Raw genomic sequence first — 23478 nt, forward strand, 5'->3', positions numbered from 1 at the left:
AAGAAAAACTTAGGAACATAGATTGGAATGCTGTCAAGAAAGTCATTCGATACTTATATACAACTAAAGACTTTGTCTTTAACAAAATTCAAGAACCTATACAGTCTTTAATCCGGACTCGTCGGGACTTCGATTCCGGATTATAGATCATCATATGAAACCGTAATTTATGAAATAAAGAGCAATTATGATCAAAAGGGTATCAAAATTTATATATATATATATATATATATATATATATAAATTATTTGTTCACTTTTTTAAACATTTCTTTCAACGCGCACATGCATAAAACCTACATTATGCATAGTCGAAATTAGAAAATTGCAATCAGAAAACTATTTGATGTATATTCATGATATTTATAATGACGAGGAAATTGATTTAAATTATATCGGAGTACATCGAGATGAAACACTACATTTAGTGAGGAATTATAAGCCGAATAAAAAAAAACATCTGTCCTGAAGATGAGGATAGTGCTGACAGATCAACTTTCAGTTCATTGTGCGACGCGACGACCCCCCCCCCCGCAGAGCATAATGATTAGACAGATTTTGGAATGGTTAGAGAAACAAATCACCTCTCTGTCACTTTCTTCATGCCTTTATCCATTTTTTGCAGCAATTCCAATTTTGTTTAATGGACATCGAAACATGCTTTCACTTTGCAGATCCTTTCGCAGCTCCAGAATTGGAAACTCTTTTTGACATAACCCAAAGTTCAAGCTTACTTCTTATAAAATTGCTCTAACAGTCTGCAAAAAACAATAAACTGGATCCAATTTAACTGGATCCAATTCAAAGATTAAGGAACAATGCAATCTGCAACATTAACTGAAATAGAAAATAAGGTAATTTTAGCTTAGCTTAGCCACTTTGCACTGCAATGCCGAGAATTCTGAAGTTCTTTGGTTTTTTTTACTTCCTTGTACGAAGTAAAAAGGAAGTATTGTAATCGCGAAAAGTTTCAGGCAGCATATTTCAACGAAAATATCCATTTTGACTGCTATTGAATGCAATTTAACGATGTTTTTGCGTGATATCTATACATAAGGACAGAATAAAAGACTCTTTTCCTCCAAAAAAACTGCGTTAAAATGAATTCTGAAGAGAATTTTTCGTGGCGTCTGTACGAACATATATACGTACGTATCTCGCATAACTCAAAAACGAGTAGCCTCAGAACGTTGAAATTTTGTATATAGGACTGCTATAACAGGTAGATGTGCACCTCGTATTTTGGTTACAATCGCCTGCACCAAACGTATATAAATATATCCACTCCCAAGAATGTTACCCGGCTCAGTGATCTCAGTTTCTTTACTCTTATATGTTTGTAAATTGTACATTTTTTGCTTTAAAAATGATTGAATTATGTTGTTTTTATCTTCCGGATAAAGTTTTTATGCCTTTCATAATTCTGGAAGCAATATTTGTACAATTATCAACAATTTAAAAGCTGTTTAAGTGCGGTTAAGTTTTAAATAACATGGCGGACATATTTGTTTACATTTGAAACAGCAGAATTGTAGATTTGTTGCCAATCTAGAGAGACTAAGCTTCGCAACACAAAAATAACGCCTTCATTTATTATTGCGAATTAAATCATGCTTAATCCTTTCTGGAATTTTTTCGAGGAAATAAGTATTTAAGATTTACTTCGTAATTTTTAATACAGATATTTTGAGTTTTTATGATTTTTGCCTTGTCGCGAAGTGAAAACTGAATTAATTGAATGAGAAATACTCAATCGTCAGTGAAAAACTGTTTCTTCTTCATTTTGTTTACTTAATTTCTTTTATACATCGTTCTAGCTTTGTTATAGTATTTGAATAGAACATGTGGCAACTATTAGATAATTCTTTAAATGATATAAATTTTGTGCATTCTGAGTTATAATATGAAACAAATATAATACTGTTAAGTAAACCTAGCGCCAGAATGTCGCTATGGTAAACAAAGTGAATTTTAAAGAATGCATTTATTCTATTGTAGTTTATGTGCTGTCGGCGAAGTAGGTTTAGTTCAATCTAATATGTTAAATGAAATGCAAGAAAAAATGCATATAATTTAATATTCCATACAAGGAAGTTATGTGGTGTACATATCAGATTTTTTTTTTTTTTTTTTTTAATCAAAGCAAATTGTTTTGCACACAGACAGAAGACTGAAAACAATAGAAAGTTAACTTTCTTTTTACTTCCTCGTACAGAGTAAAGGAAGTATTGTAATCCCGAAAATTTTCAGGTATCATATTTCATCGAAAATATATCCATTTTGACCGCAATCGGACACAAATTAACGATGTTTTTGCGTGACATATATAAGTAGCTACAAAAAGGATTCAAAAAAGAGTTTTTCATGACATCTGTACGTATGTATCTTGCTTAATTCAAAAATGAGTAGCCTCAGAACGTTGAAATTTTGTATATAGGACTGCTATAACATGTAGCTGTGCACCTCTCTTTTTGGTTACAATCAGCCATACCAAAAGTATACATGTATATAATCACCATTACTTGCCCCGTGAGCTCAGTTTTGTTTACTTTTTTTATTCTTGTATGTCAGTAAATTGTGCATTTTTGCTTTAAAAATGACTGAATTATATTGTTCTTATCTTCCGGTTAAAGTTTTTATGCCTTTAGTTAATCTATATGCAACAGTTCTAGGTTTAAGTGTGGCTAAGCCAAATTTTTTTACCATAGTGGCCATATTTGTTTACATTTGAAACTTAGCAGAATAGTGAATTAAGTCAGTTTCTGTACCTTGAGTGTCTTTTTGCCAAGTGAGACCAAAAGTAAACTTCCAGTTTTGTGCACCAAAAAATCTGTCTTTTCGCCCACTGGCCAACTGCTTGTTTTTGTGTAGAAGCTCTAATTTTAATTGTAAAATTGTTTTAACTGTATTTGTTGTTTTATATTTTCCTATTTTTTCAACTTTTGATAAAGATATTTTGAGGTTTTAAGTACTTTTGCTTGCCACAAAGTGAGAACTGAATTAATTGAATGAGAAATATATCTCTAATGGAATTCGAGAAAATAAGTTTAAGTGAAATGCAAAAACTGCGTATGATTTAATATTCCATACAAGGAAGTCGTGATGTTCACATCAGATTTTTTTTATTATTATGGGTGTTTACTGCATTTTAAATTTAGTTATTGCTTTACTAAATTTTGAGTGTTTCCTTATGGATGATAACATGATGCAATTTTTACTGGTTTATTATGTATGTTTCGTGCATTTTTAATTTCATCAATTCATTGCTTTATTATGTAATTTTCGGCATGCCGAAATTTTTAAAAATGGGTTTTGTGTTTCATATGTTAGGTTAGCAAAAAATTAATCTGCAAAATTTGATGACTTTGCAGGACAGTTGGGTAGACATGTGATAGTACCGAAGTTTCTAGCTGTTTTGCTATTTAATGGAATTTTTAGTGCTCCATCATTTTGAAAATTACTGTTGCCTTTTGAGCATTAGCCTGGGAAAAAATTAATTGACTTTTGAGTTGGACTGCTGATAATCAGAAAATACCGTTTCTGAAATAACAGCTGTCATTAAAAAAAATAAAAAATTAAATTAAAAAAAGTATGCACACATGCATGTTTGGCTGCGTAAATATGCAGATTAGTGTGTTCTGCTGTTTAATTAAGAAAAAGTCTTTCTCTCACACTCGTAACACACTCTCTCCTTGTAAGCTTTTCGAAAACCTATCACTATAAATATTATAACACTAATTATTATTACACATTCAGGGAAAAATAAAATGTTTAAAAAATGGGCCAAATATTTACTTTAAATGCAATACTTTTTTAAAGACCTTTGAATGCAATATCAAATTTCCACTCATTTTTTTAATGCAACCTAAATTTATAAGAAATTAACTATCTTACCATATCTGCTGATCTTTGATATAGCTGGCAAGAGAGTTCTCCATCACATACATAAAACTGTGCAAAACAATGACAAGGTGGAAGAGCCATTTTTGGTATATCTACAAATATAAACATTAAATTTGGGAAGAACTCTTTCAAATAATAAATTGAAGGTATAAGCATTAGAATTTATTACTAGCTCAGCAATATTTGCTTAATACTGGTTAATCCGATAGATTCTTCACAAAAATACATGAATATTTCTGTTGGTTTTCATTTGTTCACCATAAAAAGAGAGAGAGAGAGGAATATGAAATTTGGAAATACTAATTGAGACTAGTATATTTATTGTCAGATTATATACACTTATTTCATAATCTCAGCACTGTATGTTTTGATTAAACCATCATAAATAACATTAATAAAACAAATGGAACTTGTGTATTATCCCATTATGAAACTGGTACCAAGCAGCACCAATCAGTCCCGATTATGCCAAAGTGTGACATCGCAATACACTCTTAACATCTGTGAATTCGTCTGATGTAACCATGGATAAGCAATGGCAATACATGAAAAACTGTGACAAGTTTAGTTCAGAATGCAACACTGTTCAAGGGCATTCACAAAAAGGAACAATTACCTGCAGTAAGTTGATACTCATAATGCTCAAAATAGACTTTCCGGTAAATGACAGGATTTAACTAATGATAGCCTTTTCTTCAAGCATAAAAGCAAAGCATGTTAAATACTTTCACAGCAGTGGCTATTTGGTGGACTGTGCATAGAGCCTGGTGAATGTTTTATCATAAGAGTTTCAGACAAAATTCTACAGAAATGATTAGTGCAAATTTAGCAAAATCTCTGCCAACTTTCATGATTCAGTAGTACCCAACATTCATGGTCAGTCAGATAATGTGTAAATATCTAAATAATGTAGAAGTAAATTTAAATATTATATATTTTGAAAGATTAATTATATAAAATGATTTTCTTTAAAACTAATAATAATGTTTATTATTTTTCCTTTCACTGTTCACAGTAATAAATTGCCAATTGCAAACTAATTTCAAATTCTATTTTAAGAACTTGCAAATATGCATAATTAACCAACATATGCAGTATTTTTACACTTAACAAATAATGTGTCATTGCAGCACAAATACCATACATAGTGCAAAGCAAATTTCAAAGTACAGAGAGAATGAATTATATCTGCTAAATATAGTATGAAGTCTATTTCAGTTAATGTTAATGATTGCATTGTTCCTTAATCTTCGAATTGGATCCCGCTTATTATTTTTTACAGACTGTAAGAGCAATTTTATAAAAGTAAACTTGAACTTTCGATTATGTCAAATAGAATTTCCGATGCTGGAACTTCCAAAGGATCTACAAAACGAAAGTATGTTTCGATGTCCAACAAACAAAAAGTGGAATTGCTGCAAAAAATGGATAAAGACATGAAGAATGTGACAGAGAGGTTAGTGAAAACGAAAAAATTTCGATTGACAAGTTAGTCGGTATTCTCGGCACAGCAATTAATGGGACTTGAACAGCGGAACTTTGTAACTGAACAAGAAATTGTCTTTTTATGGAATTAAAGAGAAAGTATTATCACATAAAACGAAGCAACTTAAACAACTTACAATAAAAGAAATGTTTAATAAAGTAAACAAATAAATACTAAGCTTTTTTTTTTTTTTTTGTAAATTTTGATACCCTTTAGATCATAATTGTTCTTTATTTCATAAATTATGGTTTCATATTTTTAATTTTAGAATTTCTGCATGCCATCTTACGAGATTTAAACTGATGATCTATAATCCGGAAAAATCGATAATCCGGAATCGATTAACGACTTTTGACTGTACTGAAAACACTGCGGTTAGAAAAAATGCCTGACTAGATAAAAAATATTTTACTGGTTTCCGATGAAGGGTTAGACAAAATAGCTTTAATGGCCAACAAAATAATGGAAATGAATTCAAAACGTGAAATTTATTCCGCTGGCAAAAATTTAAATTCGGTTGATGAGTTACTGATAAAAATTTCTTCTCTGGAAAAACAATAAGTTTTTCTCGCCAATCTCAGTCTCGGAATCGTAGTAGCGATACAGAGAGCGAAGTAGAAGTAATAAATGCAAAATATTTAATCCAAATGGAAAGTATTGTTATTACCATTACATGTTTGACTCAAAATGCAATCCTGAAAAGTGTCAACCTAACTGCACTTGGGGTCAAAAGAAGTCGGAAAATGTAAACTAGCAGCAGAATTAGCGGCTGATTTTGCTGCAGGTTATGTTCAGGATGGCCGCAAACACCGAATATTTGTGACTGACAAACACACGGGTTTTCATTTTCTAATTGATTCCAACACAGATGCTTGTTTATTACCTACAAAAAAAGATAAACTTCAAAGTTTGTGCTTGCTACCGAAAGAGACAAACTTCAAAGCGACTTCAAATTATACGCCGCCAATGGGAATTCCCACTTATGGAGGTAAAATTTTTAATGCTTGATCTTTGCCTTCGTAGAGCTTTTCGATGGCCATTCATTATTGCCAAAATTAATAAAGGCATAATCGGAGCAGACTTTTTAGACCATTTCAAGTTATTAATTCATTTAAACAAAAGATTAATCAATGGTGTAACTAACCTTACTACTCAATGTGCGATTACATCCATCTCCAAAATGAATGATGTAAGTTTAGTACATGAGAAGTTAAAACGTCATGATCTGTTATCCAAGTATCCGAATATTACAAAAGCTAATCTTTTGATAGCAAATGTTAAGCACAATATTAAACACCACAGTTTAACCGAAGGTCATCCGGTGTATTTCACACCAAGACAGCTAGATAGTAAAAAAATGCAGATTGCCAAACAAGAATTCCAGTATATGTTGAACAACAATATAATAAGACAGTCTACATCTCCATGGGCTAGTCCTCTCCACTTAGTCTCTAAAAGAGACGGAAATTTTCGTCCCTGTGGAGACTATCGAAGACTTAATGCTATAACTATTCCTGACAGATACCCTCTCCCTAGGATTAATAATTGACACATTTTTAAAAACATAGCATTTTGGAATACAGAATTGAGAAATTAAACATTTAAGTAGAGTATAATTTTCAGAATATAAGAAGAATTAAAGCAGTTTCAACACTGATCCTGAAGAAATCACACATGTTTATAAAGTGTAATTAATAACACTTTAATGAAAGCTAGTTTAAATACTTACCAACAGGATTCCAAGCTGCCATTATAATTCGCCTATCATTAGGATTTTCTTTTATCAGCTTGATTATATATGTTAACTGGTCTACACCTTCTCCAGTATAGTCTTTACTCATATCTACATATTTTGCCCCAAAATGCCGCCACTGAAAACCATAAACAGGACCCAAATCACCTAAATACACATACATATATTTAAAATGCATGGTATGAAGCATTTTAAACATTAAAACTTATAGTAATAATCATACAATATTACAGTTTATCATAATATCAATATACATGCTAGGCTTAAAATAAAGCAATATGTAACTGCAATTACCTTTTTCATGTAGAAATAACAATAATTAATCACCAAAAAGATAAATCTCATGCAAATTACTATGATTGCAATAATAGGCACAGAATAAGGTCTGAGCAATTTGTCGATCGCGTCTACGGCGCTGGTGTCTACCCTTACAAAAAATACGCATCAGTATCACGTATTTTCAATCACATATAATTTAAAAGATCAGCTCAACTTATACCAAAAACTGCAAAAAGCATCAACTGATAAAATTCAAAGCGATATAAATAGTATAGATCTTATGCATGAACTGCAGTTTTTGCAAAAGCTTTGGAGGAAATGTAGCATCGCCAGTTGAAACTCTAAGCTACATTGTTGTCAATAACATAGTGGTGTGCAAGAAAGAATTTTGGGTATATCCCTAGATTTCAGTCCTAGAGCATTTTTTATGTCCTGTTATAATCGCGGTTTGAACCTTGTAAACTAACAACAATTTATTAGATATCTAAATTAATTTGTTTTTAATTTTAAGATAATAAATAGTGTTCAGCAATATATTTGGTATCCAATGCGCTTAGTGTATTATTTCGCTTCGTTTGCAGAGTTACGTTTTCATAACATGTTGCTGTTGACTAATACTAACCTTTCGTCAGCCCAAGCCCATGAAATTCCCCGTGGCAACATACGCCTGTCGTTGGCAACAGCCTTGTGCACTTTACAGGTGACAGTGCGATTTAGCATACTTCAATACCACAATTTACTCATGCCCCAATTTTGATGGAGAACATCCTGGGAGGGGGGTTGGTCCGAGCATCTCTGACCCCTCTTTCCCTACCACCGACCTTTCGAGAGGACTTTTGCCTCACATATTTAAAATGCCCTCGTACAGAACGGACATAATACATTTACAAACATCCATGCCTTCTCCGAGATTTGAACATGGGCCTTTTGGCACGGCAGTCAGCAACGCTAACCACTATACCGGTTGGGCGGCTTTTTATAAATAATAATATGTATAATTTTAATAAACATATGTATAATTTTTCAATAAATATGTTTGAGTGTGGGTTTTAACAAAGCTCAAAATGTTTGCATATTTAGATAAAAGACAAAATGTAATTTTCTTGGTTTTTCATATTATTATGCTAATAATGCTTCATTTTAAATGTTAACCATAAGCAATGTCGCCTTAATATAGTCACTGCATAAAGGCGCTCGCTAGACATTTGCACGACGGCGGCGATTAGGCTTGGCGAGGGACTGCTATTGGCAACTAAAAACATGTTGTTCTGATAAATTTCATCTTGCTTCAAACTGCATGCTGACAAAGTTAAGCCTGAATTATATTAATTTATTTTATTTACAACTTTTTTTTGCACAGGCTTAAGATTTTTCTTAGTCATGAAAAAATAAATTCCCACATATACTTAAGGCTTATCTAGAGCTGGCGCTAAACATTTTGTAGCACAATGTCATCTCTGAGGGTCCAAAATTTTGCTGCCAAGCACCTCCCTAAATTCTAAAAACTTTGCCATCCCTTAATTTTGTTGCTCGGTGCTTCTCTAAATTAAAAAAAGTTTGCCTCATCTAAATTCTGCCGCCAAATGTGGTCATACCAGCTCTGGCACCAGTTTTGGATTAAAGTGAAAAACAAACCAGTTATTCTAGATTTCATACAGCACTAAATGTAATCTTTTGGCCTATGAATATCATTTATAAATCTGATTTTTTTTTTTTTTTTTTTTTTTTTTTTTGCATGTGGAAAAAGATTTTTAAAAATTTTTCCTTGTCGACGCACTTGACATTCTACAGCTGAAGACTACAGGCATTTAAGCATGTATTTAAGCCTGTGATCATCGCCAAGTAACATAAAAGGTTATTGCACTCTCTGGCAATCAGTTATAAAAATTAAAAAATTAAAAAAAAAAAAAAAAAAAAAAAAACTGAAAGGCAGCAGATTTTAAATTATGTCCAAAGGGGCTTTTTTATGTTTTCTGTGTTACCTCTATTTATTCAATATCTTGTTCTTTGCACTTAAACCATAAAATTCAGTTCAATACAATGTCGCAAAATAATTTTAAAATGAGCGTATCTTTAGAATTTCCGATACACAGTTCCACACGCTGGAGATAAAAAGGTTTTTTTTCGCCTGTAGAGTGTTGCCATTCCTTGCTTTTAAATTATTGAGTTTGTTACTCAAAAAATCCTTAAAGTTTTACAAAATATGAAATCGATAATAAAACAAATTTCAAATTTGGTCTTCCACATGCCTATATTTGTAGGAGGATTGGAACTACTCTTATATGCACCCTCAGGACACCAAACATTTTTGGCGAGAAACTCCATGCTGCCATATTACTATCTAAAATTATTGTCTACATTTCGAACTTTAAGCCTAAAATGTCTCCAAACACACAGTTTTCGCACATGCAAAAACCATGTTTTGAACACACAATTTAAGCTAAATATCCGAAACAAAAAAACAAAAAATTTAGATGGCAAAAACATAAAGTTTCTAACCAAAAAATTTGACAAGAACCCATGCACACAGCGATATGTTTTAACTTGAAAAAACATCTACGAATTGCACAATCTAGGCAACGAAAAAATCTAAGGACTACGCACACCTTGCTTTAATAAATTAACATAACAACAATAATTTCAAAGAATACCATGTACACAGCAACCCGTTTAAACTTAAAAAAAACATCTACGAATTGCACACTCTATGCAATGCGTATAAATCAACAAAGTAAACTAAAATAAGTAAAATTACAAACAATTCAAAAAACAACAATAACAATAGAAATTCATAGTAAAAAAACAATAAATATGACTATCTAAAAAAATATATATATATATATATAAAATAAAATGCATTTACCATAATACATTCATTAATAAAATTTCGCCAGTCACATAATGTCTGTGAACAAAAGTGCCACGATTTTGCTATATCACATGTCTTTCTGCAATTCAAAATTTCAAAAGAAACGATAAAAGCTTCCTCCAAAGTTAACTTAAGTACTACAAGAAAACCACGATCCAAATCTTAAACTCTGCTGACAGCCACATACTTTACCAGCAACCATTGGACTTCAAATCCACACAAGAACTATCAGAAATGCCCTTCTTCGTCTGAGTTTTCATAGCAGCTCAGCATTTCGGACTCCGTTTTAAGAATCCCACAAAAATTCCAAAAATACACTTTGATCCTCATAAACCCACCCGTGAACAAAAGACTCGTTAACAACTTCAACATTATACCTTTTAATACTAAATTTACTTTTCACACAATCTAAAATACGCGACTGAAATTTTGCCACCACGTCTATCGTTGCAACATAGGCCATTTCAAAACACGCACGACACGAACCAACAAGCAATTAAACCACTCCAGCAAAAGAGTTTTCAACATCAAAAGGGTTGCCATGCAACACGCAATCGCGCCAAAAACAAACGCAGAACACATATCGGGGGCATATAAGAATAGAGCCGGAGGATTACGTTATTTAAAATTTGATGGCTCTATGTACCGTTGTTTTATCACAATGCAAGAAATATACATACATTTATGCAGATTTTTCATTATTTAATTTCTTCAAATATAATGCAACATTTGGCGGCAACAGTTTGAAAAGCGATTTGCCATTTATAGTGATTCAACACAAAATCACGAAACGAAAACAATAGTCCTTTAGGAACAAAGCCCCTTTGGACTAACAATGTTTAGATATCACTCACGTGTATCATTTCTCAAGCTGCAGTGTGTTGACAGACATGGAGCAATGAAAGCAAAAAGTAATAAATAATGATTCGCCAGGTTGGTATCAGTGACAAATTGAATTTCAGAATCAGGAGTTTTGACATGTTTTATTATGAAAAAATATCGAATCCCCCAAGTGTAAAATGTTTACGTGTATATAAAAAAAAAGTTACTAGTGACCTAAAGGACCAACCAGATATGATTTTAGACCATACCAGATATTAAATATCCAAATTTTGAACATTCTACTATATAACCAAATGAACTTATTCTCTAGATTAAACAAATTGATAAATATACATGCTAGGCTTAAAATAAAGCAATATGTAACTGCAATTACCTTTTTCATGTAGAAATAACAATAATTAATCACCAAAAAGATAAATGTCATGCAAATTACTATGATTGCAATAATAGGCACAAAATAAGGTCTGAGCAATTTGTCGATCGCGTCTACGGCGCTGGTGTCTACCCTTACAAAAAATACGCATCAGTATCACGTATTTTCAATCACATATAATTTAAAAGATCGGCTCAACTTATACCAAAAACTGCAAAAAGCATCAACTGATAAAATTCAAAGCGATATAAATAGTATAGATCTTATGCATGAACTGCAGTTTTTGCAAAAGCTTTGGTGGAAATGTAGCATCGCCAGTTGAAACTCTAAGCTACATTGTTGTCAATAACAAAGCGGTGTGCAAGAAAGAATTTTGGGTATATCCCTAGATTTCAGTCCTAGAGCATTTTTTATGTCCTGTTATAATCACGGTTTGAACCTTGTAAACTAACAACAATTCAGTTAAATGGAAGCACTTCCGCAGAGAACTCGGTAAATGTAAACATCGCCAACTTTGGCGATAATAGTTCAAACCTGGTCACCCAACGGATTCATCCTATTCGCTTGTTTGAAGGTCGCAACCGTTCCTCTTGCGTTATTTTGTTGAATTATCACTGTCGTTGTTCACTTTTGCAGATTTATATTATTCTTCTCTTATTTATTATTTTTTCTGATTTTCCATGTTATTTTTTCTGAATTTTTTAACAACGAAAAGAAAGAAATATTTTCGTATAATTCAAGAAGTTTTCGTAGACGTCAGTTCGGGATGAAAGGAAGACAATATGGAGAGAGGGGTGAATGCTAATTTGTAACACGGAATGTGCATGTGCATTTTAAATAATTAAATAATGCTTTTATTTTTATTATTGGTTATTGTCATCTAAAATTATGATAATAAATCAATTTGGTACAACTCTGATATACGCCCTAATTTCACCAAATGTGGCGATATGTGTTCTGCGCTGGTTTTTAGCGCGATTGCGTGTTCTATGACAACCCTGTTGACGTTGAAAAATCTTTCGCTGGAGCTCGTTGATTCGCCTCTGTGTCTGAGAAGATGGGAGGAAAAGATAAAATGGTAGTTGTTGAATTGAAGTTCGGCGAAAGGAAATATCATTGTGGCTATCCTGTTGAGGGATAGTGGGTATTTGGAAGTGTGGAAAGAGGATCTGGGAGATTATTTTTAATGGCAGTGTATGATAGAAGTAGGGATTTGTGATTTTATTTATTTGCGAACCATAGTATGAATTTTCTGGATAGTGTGTCTGGCTGTCATGTAAATACGATAGTGATTACGTGGCGGCATGTTAAAGGCGGTATGAAATTTATATTTCTGCTATTCGAAAAAGCATTAATTCATGGTAAGTGCATTTTATTTTATCCTTGTTCTTATTTTGTACAATGTTATGTCCATTGGTTCTTTAGTATGAATTTCTGTCGTTATTGTTGTTTTTTTGAATTGTTTGAAATTTATTTTAGTTTATTTTGTTGTTTTGTGTCTAGACTGTGCAATTCGTAGATGTTTTTTAAAGTTGAAACAGAACGCTGTGTACAGTGGCATAAATAAGGGTATGCAAGGAATGCCGTTGCATAGGGGCCCGAAGGCTTAGGGAGCCCTTAAATGTCCTGCTGAACTACATTTACATGTTTAAACTTAAAAGATGGATTCCATTATATATATATAGAAGCTTTAATTACACATATATAGAAGCTTGCTGAGTTCGGAATTAGAATTTCAATAAAAGAAGATTAATTATAATTTTTATCTTGTATTTTTTTCCCCTTTTTGCTTTTCATTTTTATTTTTAGAATTTGTACTACTATGAATTCTTGTTTTAATTTTGATATGTTTTGATTTTGTGTTAAACCCCTTTTACACAATTGTTAATATTAATATAGTTGAGAAATAGCCTTGATTTGACTCCAATTTACTTTTAACTTTAGAATCTTTAAGTATATGTAGATAATAGAATTCATTTTCTATTAAATTTTTAAGGCCCCCTACCTATACGGTGCAGTAACGCAATTCTCTGTATGACGCAGATAGGAGGCCCTTGGAAGCACCTGAAACAGCTAAATTCAAGTGTTTGCAAAAGTTAAAATTCCAGCATTTGACTATGAAATAATAACTTTATGACCTACTCCAGTTTAGGGAAGCAGTGAGCGGAAAATAGGAAAAGTTTCTTTGTATTCCTGAGTCTCAAACCTGAAAATTATTAAAGGCGACCCCCTAAAGGTAAGGTTTCTCCTTTTGCAATCCCAAACCAAAAAGCGATGGAAGTGGAAATTAATTGTAACTATTTATTATAAAGTACTTATTTTATATATTAATATGTTTCTGTATAATTCGCATTATGATCGAATAATCAGTAGGCATATTTTCTAAGTATAAATCAAAGAAGTAACTAGGCAGGATTCTGGTACTTTGGAATGAACTTTGCAAGTTAAGAGAAATCGTGGTATATTATTTGCAGTTCGTAATTTTCATAATATGTCATTCTAGTAGCGTTTAATTTTGTTCATATATTGAATCTCTTACTAGCTTTTCCATTAAACGCAAGTCCAAAAATCAGTCCTAATATTCAATTTGAAATTGAATTTATTAATGTGAATGATTCTTAGAATTTAATATAACATGTATTTTGTTGGTTCGCTATAAACGACGCATAACTTTTCAAATTGTTGCCACCAAATAACCTCATCCTGTATTTTTTTAAAGAAATTAAATAAGGAAGAATCCGCATGTTTGAATGTATAGTTCTCACAATGTAAAAAACGATGGTACTTGCAACCTGTGCAGTCGCACCAAGGGGCAAGGTAAGGGACAGAAACATTTTGGATTTAGAAGCACGATTGACATTACAAAATGGCAAAATTAAAGGCAGATCGATTTTTTTCCCTCTCTTTTTTACACTAATAAGCAGGGGGGAATCATTTGTAAGTATTAATTGCTAACTCCAGAATACATGCTTTTCTTTCTTAAGGACACAAAATCATTGACGTAAGTTGAGCAGTTGTGGCATAAAAGGACTTTGCCCCACCCCCATGTCGAAATGCAGTTCTAGTGCAGGAAATGCAAAGAATTTATGGGACCACATTTGGAAAGGAGAGATTCCCTGTTCGGCCTTTGAATGAATTCAAGGTCCGAAAAAAGAAGGGAGGGAAGTTTTACGACAGGCTACGAACACACAGATGCTCAAACATTAAGCGGCCAAATATTTCAGTTAATTTCCGGCGTACATTTAATTAAATTTTTTTCATTAAATTTATCGAAATTCATTACTTTGTCACTAATGCGGGTAGGAAATGGAATGGATGAATATTTTTACTTGAAATAATGAGTAAATAAATATTTATCCAATTTTTCATATCAAAATTTTTACAATATTCTCACATTTGTAGATAAAATGCAGGTTAGGAATTCTTTAAAATCCCTAATCGAGAATTAAGTCTGAAAGCACAGAACTCGTTTGAGGATTTACTTGATTTGCTTTAGAAAAGAGAAGAGTGTAGTGTTTCTTAACCTGTAAATTACCCATCTACCAAAAATTCACATTTATCTGTAAAAGATAATTCTGAAGACATTAAATTTGTTTTGAAAGTAATATATTAATCTCTCTTCGTTTGAAAAAATATAATAAATTACAATTTTTTTTAACAACGTGAAACATTTAAGCGTATAATTGAGTAATGCGCAATAATTTGTACGTTATTTAAAAGGAATTGAATTGAATTATTATATAATTATAAAGCACTTGAGGACTATTTGCCTAAGAGGAAGAACACCTTCATGGAGTACTTTCTAATCGTTATTTGAAATGAAACTTTACAATTTACTTCACTTTTGCTTTTAATTTACTTTCCATAGCATTCAGTACGTGAAATCATCAAGAATAGTATAATAATGAAAATAAAAATGGTATCACACAACTAAAAGTATGTACTACTTCGTAAATTTCGATAAATTAATTACTGAAAATATTAAACATATCAATGGCAGCGTTGCTCTAATAGTTTGAAGTTGCATTTCAACATCTGAAAGAACACGAATTACATTACTATTTTCACTACACAAACGAATGGAATATTTCAGAAAAGAATGCTCCCCCGTTATTGCAATATTTCAATAATTTTTGCAAATTAAAAAATTTAATTAACATGTTTTAATAGTAAATGATGTGATTTTCACTTATAAAATCCCTTTGAAGAGAATACTGATTCTCTTTCATTTCGGCATCACTGCATAACTTTCCTAAGACATAAATAGCTTCCGGTAATATATGTTCCCATACATTATATTTATTTTTTATATTTTTGTCATTAATAAATTAATGATTAAGATAAAAAAATTGATACTGCTTAATTTATAAGCAATGTAAAGACTGGAAATCTGAGGTCATTAATTTCTGACACATAAATAGCTTTCTAAGACGCAAATAAAACTTAACAATAATCATAAATATTAATGCTCCTAAAATATATCCGCTTTTCCTAACTGGTTTTTGCTTTCTGATCTACCTAGGGTACAACAAATCTATTTTCATAAATGAAGTTTTCCGCATTTCTCTACGAAGTACGCAAAACTTGTTTCATACAATTTTATTCTTACTAATTATGAAAAACTTTATACTTGGTTCCTAAACAAGTATTTATGTGTACTACTTTTAGAATCCATGCCACAGAGTGTGAGTACTCATCTTCAAATATATGTTAGTATCAATAAGCTTAACTCTAAATTATTAAACATTTCTGGGACCTTGAAACTTGGAAGGAAATTGTCATATTTTGCTACAGTGGGTATTTAAATTTAGATAAATCCTCATACCATAAATATTTTGTGTTTAATTTTAAAATTTCCATTTCGTATTACACAATCATTTTCAAAGCTCTTTGGATACATATCAATAAAATTTGTTTCTACCTGTTTATGATTTCATCGTAAACTTGTGAAGAATTTCCTAAAAATATTCGAATATCCATAATTTTTACTGTTAAATATTTAATAATTATACATTAACTGAAATGCGTTTATCGTACAGAGGAATGTAGAAAGATATTGCAGATGATGTATTATGTATCATTGGAATATGACAATAATAATAGTACAATTTAACTGAAGGGGAAAAAAAAAAAAAAAAAAAAAAAAAAAAAAAACTGAAACTGTTTTAAAAGGGAAATGGACATTTTTACAGTAGTCTTGGATGAAAGTTTTACTGCGACTCAACTTGGGGAGACACTGGAAATTTATAGTGGAGGCGGGGTCCCTTTCTTCGTTAAACAGCTGCATTGAAGTGGGAAACGCTACCCCTCAAGTATACTTGTAAATTGGCTGATGACTCAGAACAGTAAACTGAACTTAAACTTGCTCTTATTCTAATGCCATTTCTCTAGTCTATGGCGAGAACAAACAGAAGTTTTTCTTTAAAATTAAATTTCAAAGTAATCTCAAATATAATTCTTCATTATAAAGGTAAGTTATTGATTTGTAAATTAATCATAAACTAAATTCTTATAATTTAAAACTTGCTAAAAATTCAATTCAGCTAAACTTTTAATCCATTTATCTGAAAAATCCAAAATTATCACCATTAACAATGCAAATGTCTACTAATATTAATAGGGCCCACCAGCGGCCGAGCGGTAAAGTCGCTGAACACTGGTAGTTCGGTCCGAGGTCCGAATCCCGCGAACGGGCTGGCTGCATGGGCGTTTTCGTGGTTTTCCCCATGTGTAACGTGTATACGATCCAGTTTCTCTTAGAAAGTCCTCCACGAACGCATCCCTCCCCTTAGGCAGATAGCCCTCGAGGCTTTGCCATAATCACACACACACACTAATATTAATAACGTATTGTTATATTAACACGAAATATTTTTATGGTAAATATGAAATATAAATACAATCTATGTTTCCATACATTAAGAAACATCATAACAGGCCAAAATTAAAAACAAAATTTTTTAAACACGTCCTGCGCTACAGTGCAGGATCGATCAATCAGCTTGACAATCGAAAATCAATCGACTTGAATAGAGCTCATCAACATCTAAAAAGCGTTTCTATTAATATGTAAGATATGAGAAACAAGTTTGAAGACATTATGAAAGAAGCTGATTTTATTGCAAATAAATGGGGCATAGAAACTAAATTTGAAAAATGAAAGAGAGATAAAGAACCTAAAACACTGTCATTGTTAACAAATACGGAAATTATTAATAATGTTTCAAAAATACAGAAAACATATAAAGAAGACTTGCACTGGAAGTACAACTTTTATTATTTATAAATACTTTCAGAACAGAAATCCAAAATTTGAAATCCTTTAAGTATTTAGCTAAATTAGCAGTGGTAAAATATTATGACATGACAAGCAGTTATTCGGGAGTGTGCAATTCACTTATATTGTATTTATCATTACATGTAAACACAGCCACGAGTGAGAGGTCATTTTTACTACTGAAACTAATAAAAACATATTTAAGAAACAGTATGACACAAGATTGGTTGTCAAACCTTTCACTATTGAGCGTTGAAGCTGAGATGGCTAAGAAAATGGACGTCCAAGTATTGATAAATAATTTTGCGGAAATGAAGGTTAGGAGACGCAAATTTTAAAAGAAGAATTTTTTCTTTATGATGAATTTTGGTCACCAATGTTATCATTACACTTATCGAGGGAGGAAAAAATCAGAGAAGAAGAGCAGTACGGACTGAGGAAAATTAAAATGAAACAGTAAAAAACTTTAGCATTCCTATTTTTTTTTTATACAAATCATGTATTCAAATAGTTTAGTGTATCAAAATGTTTTTTAAAAAGACAGAAAAAAACTTTACCATACATATTTTCTACAAACATTGTATGTTCAAATAGTTTTCTTTATGAAGTTTATGACAAATATGTTTTATATTTAATAAATGTATAATTTACATTATAAAAGTTCTTATTTATTACTTGTATATTATTGCATAAATCATATTCGTAAGCTGAGTAAATCACAGAGTACTACAGACAGAGTAAATGTAATAGCTTTTCTGCATGTTTATCAATTATCTTGTCTGTCAGTTTATAATACAGTCAAAAGTCTTTAATCCGGACTCGTTGGGATTTCGGCGATTCCGGATTATCGATTTTTCCAGATTATAGATCATCAGTTTAAATCTGGTAAGATGGCATGCAGAAATTATAAAATTAAAAATATGAAAAAGTAATCTATAAAATAATGAGCAATTATGATCCAAAGGGTATCAAAATTTACAAAAAAAGAAGCTTCATATTTATTTGTTTACTTTATTAAACATTTCTTTCAACGCGCGCATGCGTAAAGCATAACTTACGCATAGCCGAAATTAGAAAATTGCAACCAAAAAACTATTTGATTTGTATTCGTGATATTTATAATGACAAGGAATTTGATTTAAATTATATCAAAGACAGAGTACATCGAAATTAAATACTACATTTAGTAAGGAATTATAAGCCGAATAAAATAAAAACATCTGCCCTGAAGATAACGATAGTGCTGACAGATCAACTTCCAGTTCATAGCGCGCGGCGACCTCCCCCCCCCCCACGCAGAGCAGCATGAAATTGATAAAATGATTTCCGAACGGTTAGATAAACAAAGGCATAGACTCCAACCTTCAGCAAACCTTGTCAGTAGTCAACGCGCGAACGACATTTTTACAACTTTGAAAATGTGCGCGTAGCGTATGTTGTAATTAACCATTCATTAATTTTAAATTAATAATTAATTGTAATCAATTTTATTACATTTAAAATCCATATACATATAAAACTGAATAATTAAAAATATACCTTGTAAATTATATGCACATTTAATTAGAAATTTTCTTTTAACTCCTCAAGCATTCACTAATAAAAAGTACTTCAAATCACTACTAATCATAGAAAAAATCAGAAGCTATAAATCATATCTTTATTCTGGATATGATTTCTACAGGGAAATAAAATTTAAATAACCAAGAATGATACATATAAGTATTAAACAAAATATGCATAATTTATGAATGCAAAGATTTATTAGTAGCATGCTTAGCAAGCTTAAGTTCTGATTTTGAGAATGTTTTTTTATAACACAGTTCTTCATTTGCCTGCATATTTATTTTTTCAATCAAAACTGCTTCAAGAGTTTTAAGACCTAAATTTGGTCGAAATTCCGTCTGATTTTTTTTAACAATAGAAAAAATTATTTCGCAAGCTGCATTTGAATGAGGTATTATTAAGACAGCAAGCATTACAGAAGGCAATACTTTGTATTTAATACACCCATTCATATTTTTTAATTTGGCAATTTCTCCCCATGCTATATCAATACGCAAATCTACAATTTCTTTCAAATCATCTACTTGATACATGGAAAATTCAATTTCTACTTGATTAAGACATTTTTCATCAATAATGGATGGAAAAGTATTCATCAAGTAAAGAACAGATGAAAATGAGACTTCAGTTCTCAAGTTGATGTCAGCAACTTCAGCATGTTTTAGAAATGGATCACTCAGTGGAAATTTATCAATTATATATGAACATGCAGTTACAAAAAAAGCTCGCACAGAATTGAAAAATGATTTCACTTCACTTTCATTCAACTTGGCATTTTTTAAATATAGTCTTGTTTCCACACCAATCACTAAATTTTCATTTTCTTTTTGTTTACTATACTTCTGAAATGGAATAGACGTTAGAGTAACATCTTCATTTTCTTTAGAAATTACTGATGGTTTTACGAATCTAACAAATAAATTCATTAAAAGTTCAAAAAGTTCTCTTCTCAATTTATGTATATAAGGAGCTTGTTGTTGCAAATTAATATTTACTGTTATAAACAAAGGGAAAGTATTTTTCAAAAATAACAAGTACAATTTGGTGGTCGGTGACTGTAAAATTTTTTTAATGTTTTGCAATCTCTTTCCTTCATTCTCACTGTTATCTGGTTTATCTCCAAAAAAATTTATCACAGCATCCCACTGTTCCAAAATCCTTGTTATAGATTCTAAAAGAGACAACCATCTCGTACTGCAATATTTCAAAATTTTATGAGATTTTGCATTCTGTCCCAAAATTTGTTGAGCAACTTTGAAGCTATGCTTCCGTTTCGAACTTTTCTCCAAGTAAAAATATATATCTATTATCAACATTTCAATTTCTGAGCCAATTAATTTTTCAGTAGCTTTTTTTGCAGCTATATGCAAGAGATAGCACGGACAACCTCGGGTGATTATACTTGGTTGATGCATTTTGATAAATGATGCTACACCTTTAAACTTTCCAATCATATTACTAGCATTATCTGAAGAAAATGATAAGCAATTTTTCCATTCTAAACCTTTGTTTTTAAAGTTTTCATTTATACAATTAAAAATACCTTCTCCTGTATTATTCGTGCATTCTAAAATAGAAATCAATGAAGTAATTATCACTCCCTTTTCTTTACTGTAGTATGTTATAACCAATGGGTACAATTTGTTATCATTGTTATCATTACTTCCATCAGTACTTAGAGAAAATGATGTACTGCACACTGATTTTATAATATCAGCAACAGTATTTTCTGCAAGCGTTTTCACAATAGCAGCAGTTTTGGTATGACCGCAGCTAAATTTTTTTGCTATGGCAGAATCCGGAAACATTGCTTTGAAAAGCTCTTTGGAATGATCCGAAACAGAAAGCGGTAGATTATGTTCAATTAAAAAACGAACAAAATAGCATTCGGCTTTTATAGGATCTGTTTCATCATCTTTTATTAAGAAATTTGTTATTTCTTTAGATTTTACGGTGCCAAGTTCTATATGCTTTTGAGAAAACACATGCCATTTACAGTCATCTTTTCCGCCATGAGCAACTGAGAAGTCTTTGTTGCATACACTGCAGTGTGCGTGATTCACAGAAATTTCGGACGCTTTAATGCATGGAAATTCTGAAGAATATGAATCTTTAAACTTCTGCTTTGATAATTTTGGCTTTTTCGTTCGAGGCAGCATTATGATTAAAAATCTTTCACCTAATTCACAGTTCACAAGACACACGCTAAGCTCTCGCCGTAAACTACACAATGCAGCCGAATGCACCCTAAACACGCATCAGCGAGGAACCTGGGAGACAGACAATTGGGTGGAACTATTGATAAGTCATTAACGGTTGGAGTTACTGATCTACGATTGGCTAATTCTTCAAAACTAGGAACGCACTCAACACGTGATATATGATACCACGAGTATTCAGCCAATCATCAGATGAATTAGTTGGTTCCGTTTTGTGTACTGGTTCTCCTGCTCTTGTTTCTGTAAAATCCGTAGTTTTTTCCATACTTTTCGTAGCTCGTAGTTTTTCATGAATTTCCATAGAAACTACGGAGAATCCGTAGTAGTTGGAGTCTATGCAAAGGATATGGCTTTATCCATTTTTTGTAGCAATTCGTTTTTTGTTTGATGGACATCGAAACATACTTTCGTTTTCTAGATCCTTTGGGAGATCCAGCATCGGAAATTCTATTTGACATAATCGAAAATTCAAGCTTACTTTTATAAAATTGCACTTACAGTCTGCAAAAAATAATAAGCCGGATCCAATTCGAAGATTAAGGAACAACACAATCATCAACATTAACTGAAATAGATAATTAGAGCTTATACCGTCCGTTATACATTAAACGCGCACGCGAAAACGTATTCTGCGCTTGCGCAAACGCATATGCGCAGTCGTAATTGTCTTGCGCGCACGCGTAAAACGCCTATGCGCATGCGTCAACGCGGCGCATGCGAGAAAGATTTTAGCTTTGAGGTCCGGATTATGGGTGTCCGAATTAACGACTTTCGACTGTATAACTAATTATTTATAAGTTTGCTAACTTAAGCGAAAAAACTTAGATAGGCGCAGATTTTATATAAAAATTTAAAACATTAGTATGTAAAACTTCTTGGATTTTATATAAAAATCTCCACAAATCTAGGCTTTCTTCCTTTTCTTAATGCTATACGTCGACATGTTCCTTTTTTTTATATAGACTTATTCATTTATTATCAGTATGCATCTCAGTGAAAGGAGGGAAAAATCTGTCTCTCGCACTGAAGTCTTAAGTAACTGAATTAAAATCATCTGACGTCAAATACCCAAACTAAAGCAAATTTTCATTTCACCAGTTGGTCAAGAAACATTATTTTCAGCTGATCTTTGGAATATGGTAACTAGTAGTTTGGCGACATTTTGGAGGCGATAAAGGTTACTACCTAAGACTTTGGTAATAATGTGAGAAGTACTCAGTTCCGATTACGCATTATTCTGTGTGAGGGAAATGAGAGATCATGAGATATGTCATGTGACATTAATGGACGAAATACAGTTCTTTAATCGGAAAAGGGGGGGGAATTTGGAAAACTGTAGTACTATATTATTTTGTGTTAAGCTTCATTGTGTGTTGTGTGAAATAGTGGAAGTGTGTGAGCCAAGTAATGAAGATTCTGAAGATTAGGTAAGTTAGTATTTTTAATCATTTGAGGATATTATTTTTATGCATTGTTCTAAATGTAAGGAGTAAATAAATTAATATGATATTATTGGAAAATTGGGTACTTTTCCATTTCGCCGGCGCAAATCTCGCCAAGACTTTATTGGCGACAATACACAGTATACACAGAAAAAATGTTAACATATGTTAGTTCTAAGAAATTTTTATTTTGAAGGCATAATTATTTTAATATCATTTAAAATTTTGTAAAAAGACAATAAATTTGTAAAGACATTAATTTAAGAATATACTACGCTTTCATGGTACTACATCCTGATTTTCCGTTTCATATCACGTGACCCCAAGTGATCTCATCTCACGTAAACTAAGATATAAAAATCTAATTTTCTCAGTAATTATCTACATTAATTTCAAGTTAAATCTTAATTCGGATTACAAATTTAAATGCAAGAATTATTTCAATTCGTACGAATAGCTTACTCGGAAA

The 23478-nt window shown here is 31.7% G+C and overlaps 1 protein-coding gene across 1 annotated transcript in view; it reads right to left on the reverse strand.

Moving 5' to 3' along the window:
• Ts (Thymidylate synthase) overlaps window positions 1-23478 on the reverse strand; it is a 44731-nt gene that overhangs the window by 15392 nt on the left and 5861 nt on the right. Inside the window, exons 4-5 of the mRNA XM_085825933.1 lie at window positions 7118-7288; window positions 3894-3994 (exon numbers count right to left, since the gene is read on the reverse strand). Of these exons, the coding sequence (XP_085682059.1) occupies window positions 3894-3994; window positions 7118-7288 (272 nt within the window). The remainder of the gene's footprint in view (window positions 1-3893; window positions 3995-7117; window positions 7289-23478) is intronic.

The sequence above is a fragment of the Stegodyphus dumicola genome, chromosome 10, assembly GCF_044657685.1.
Source record: "Stegodyphus dumicola isolate Sdum_Otavi_A_Nest chromosome 10, ASM4465768v1".
NCBI classification, from domain to species: Eukaryota; Metazoa; Arthropoda; class Arachnida; order Araneae; family Eresidae; genus Stegodyphus; species Stegodyphus dumicola.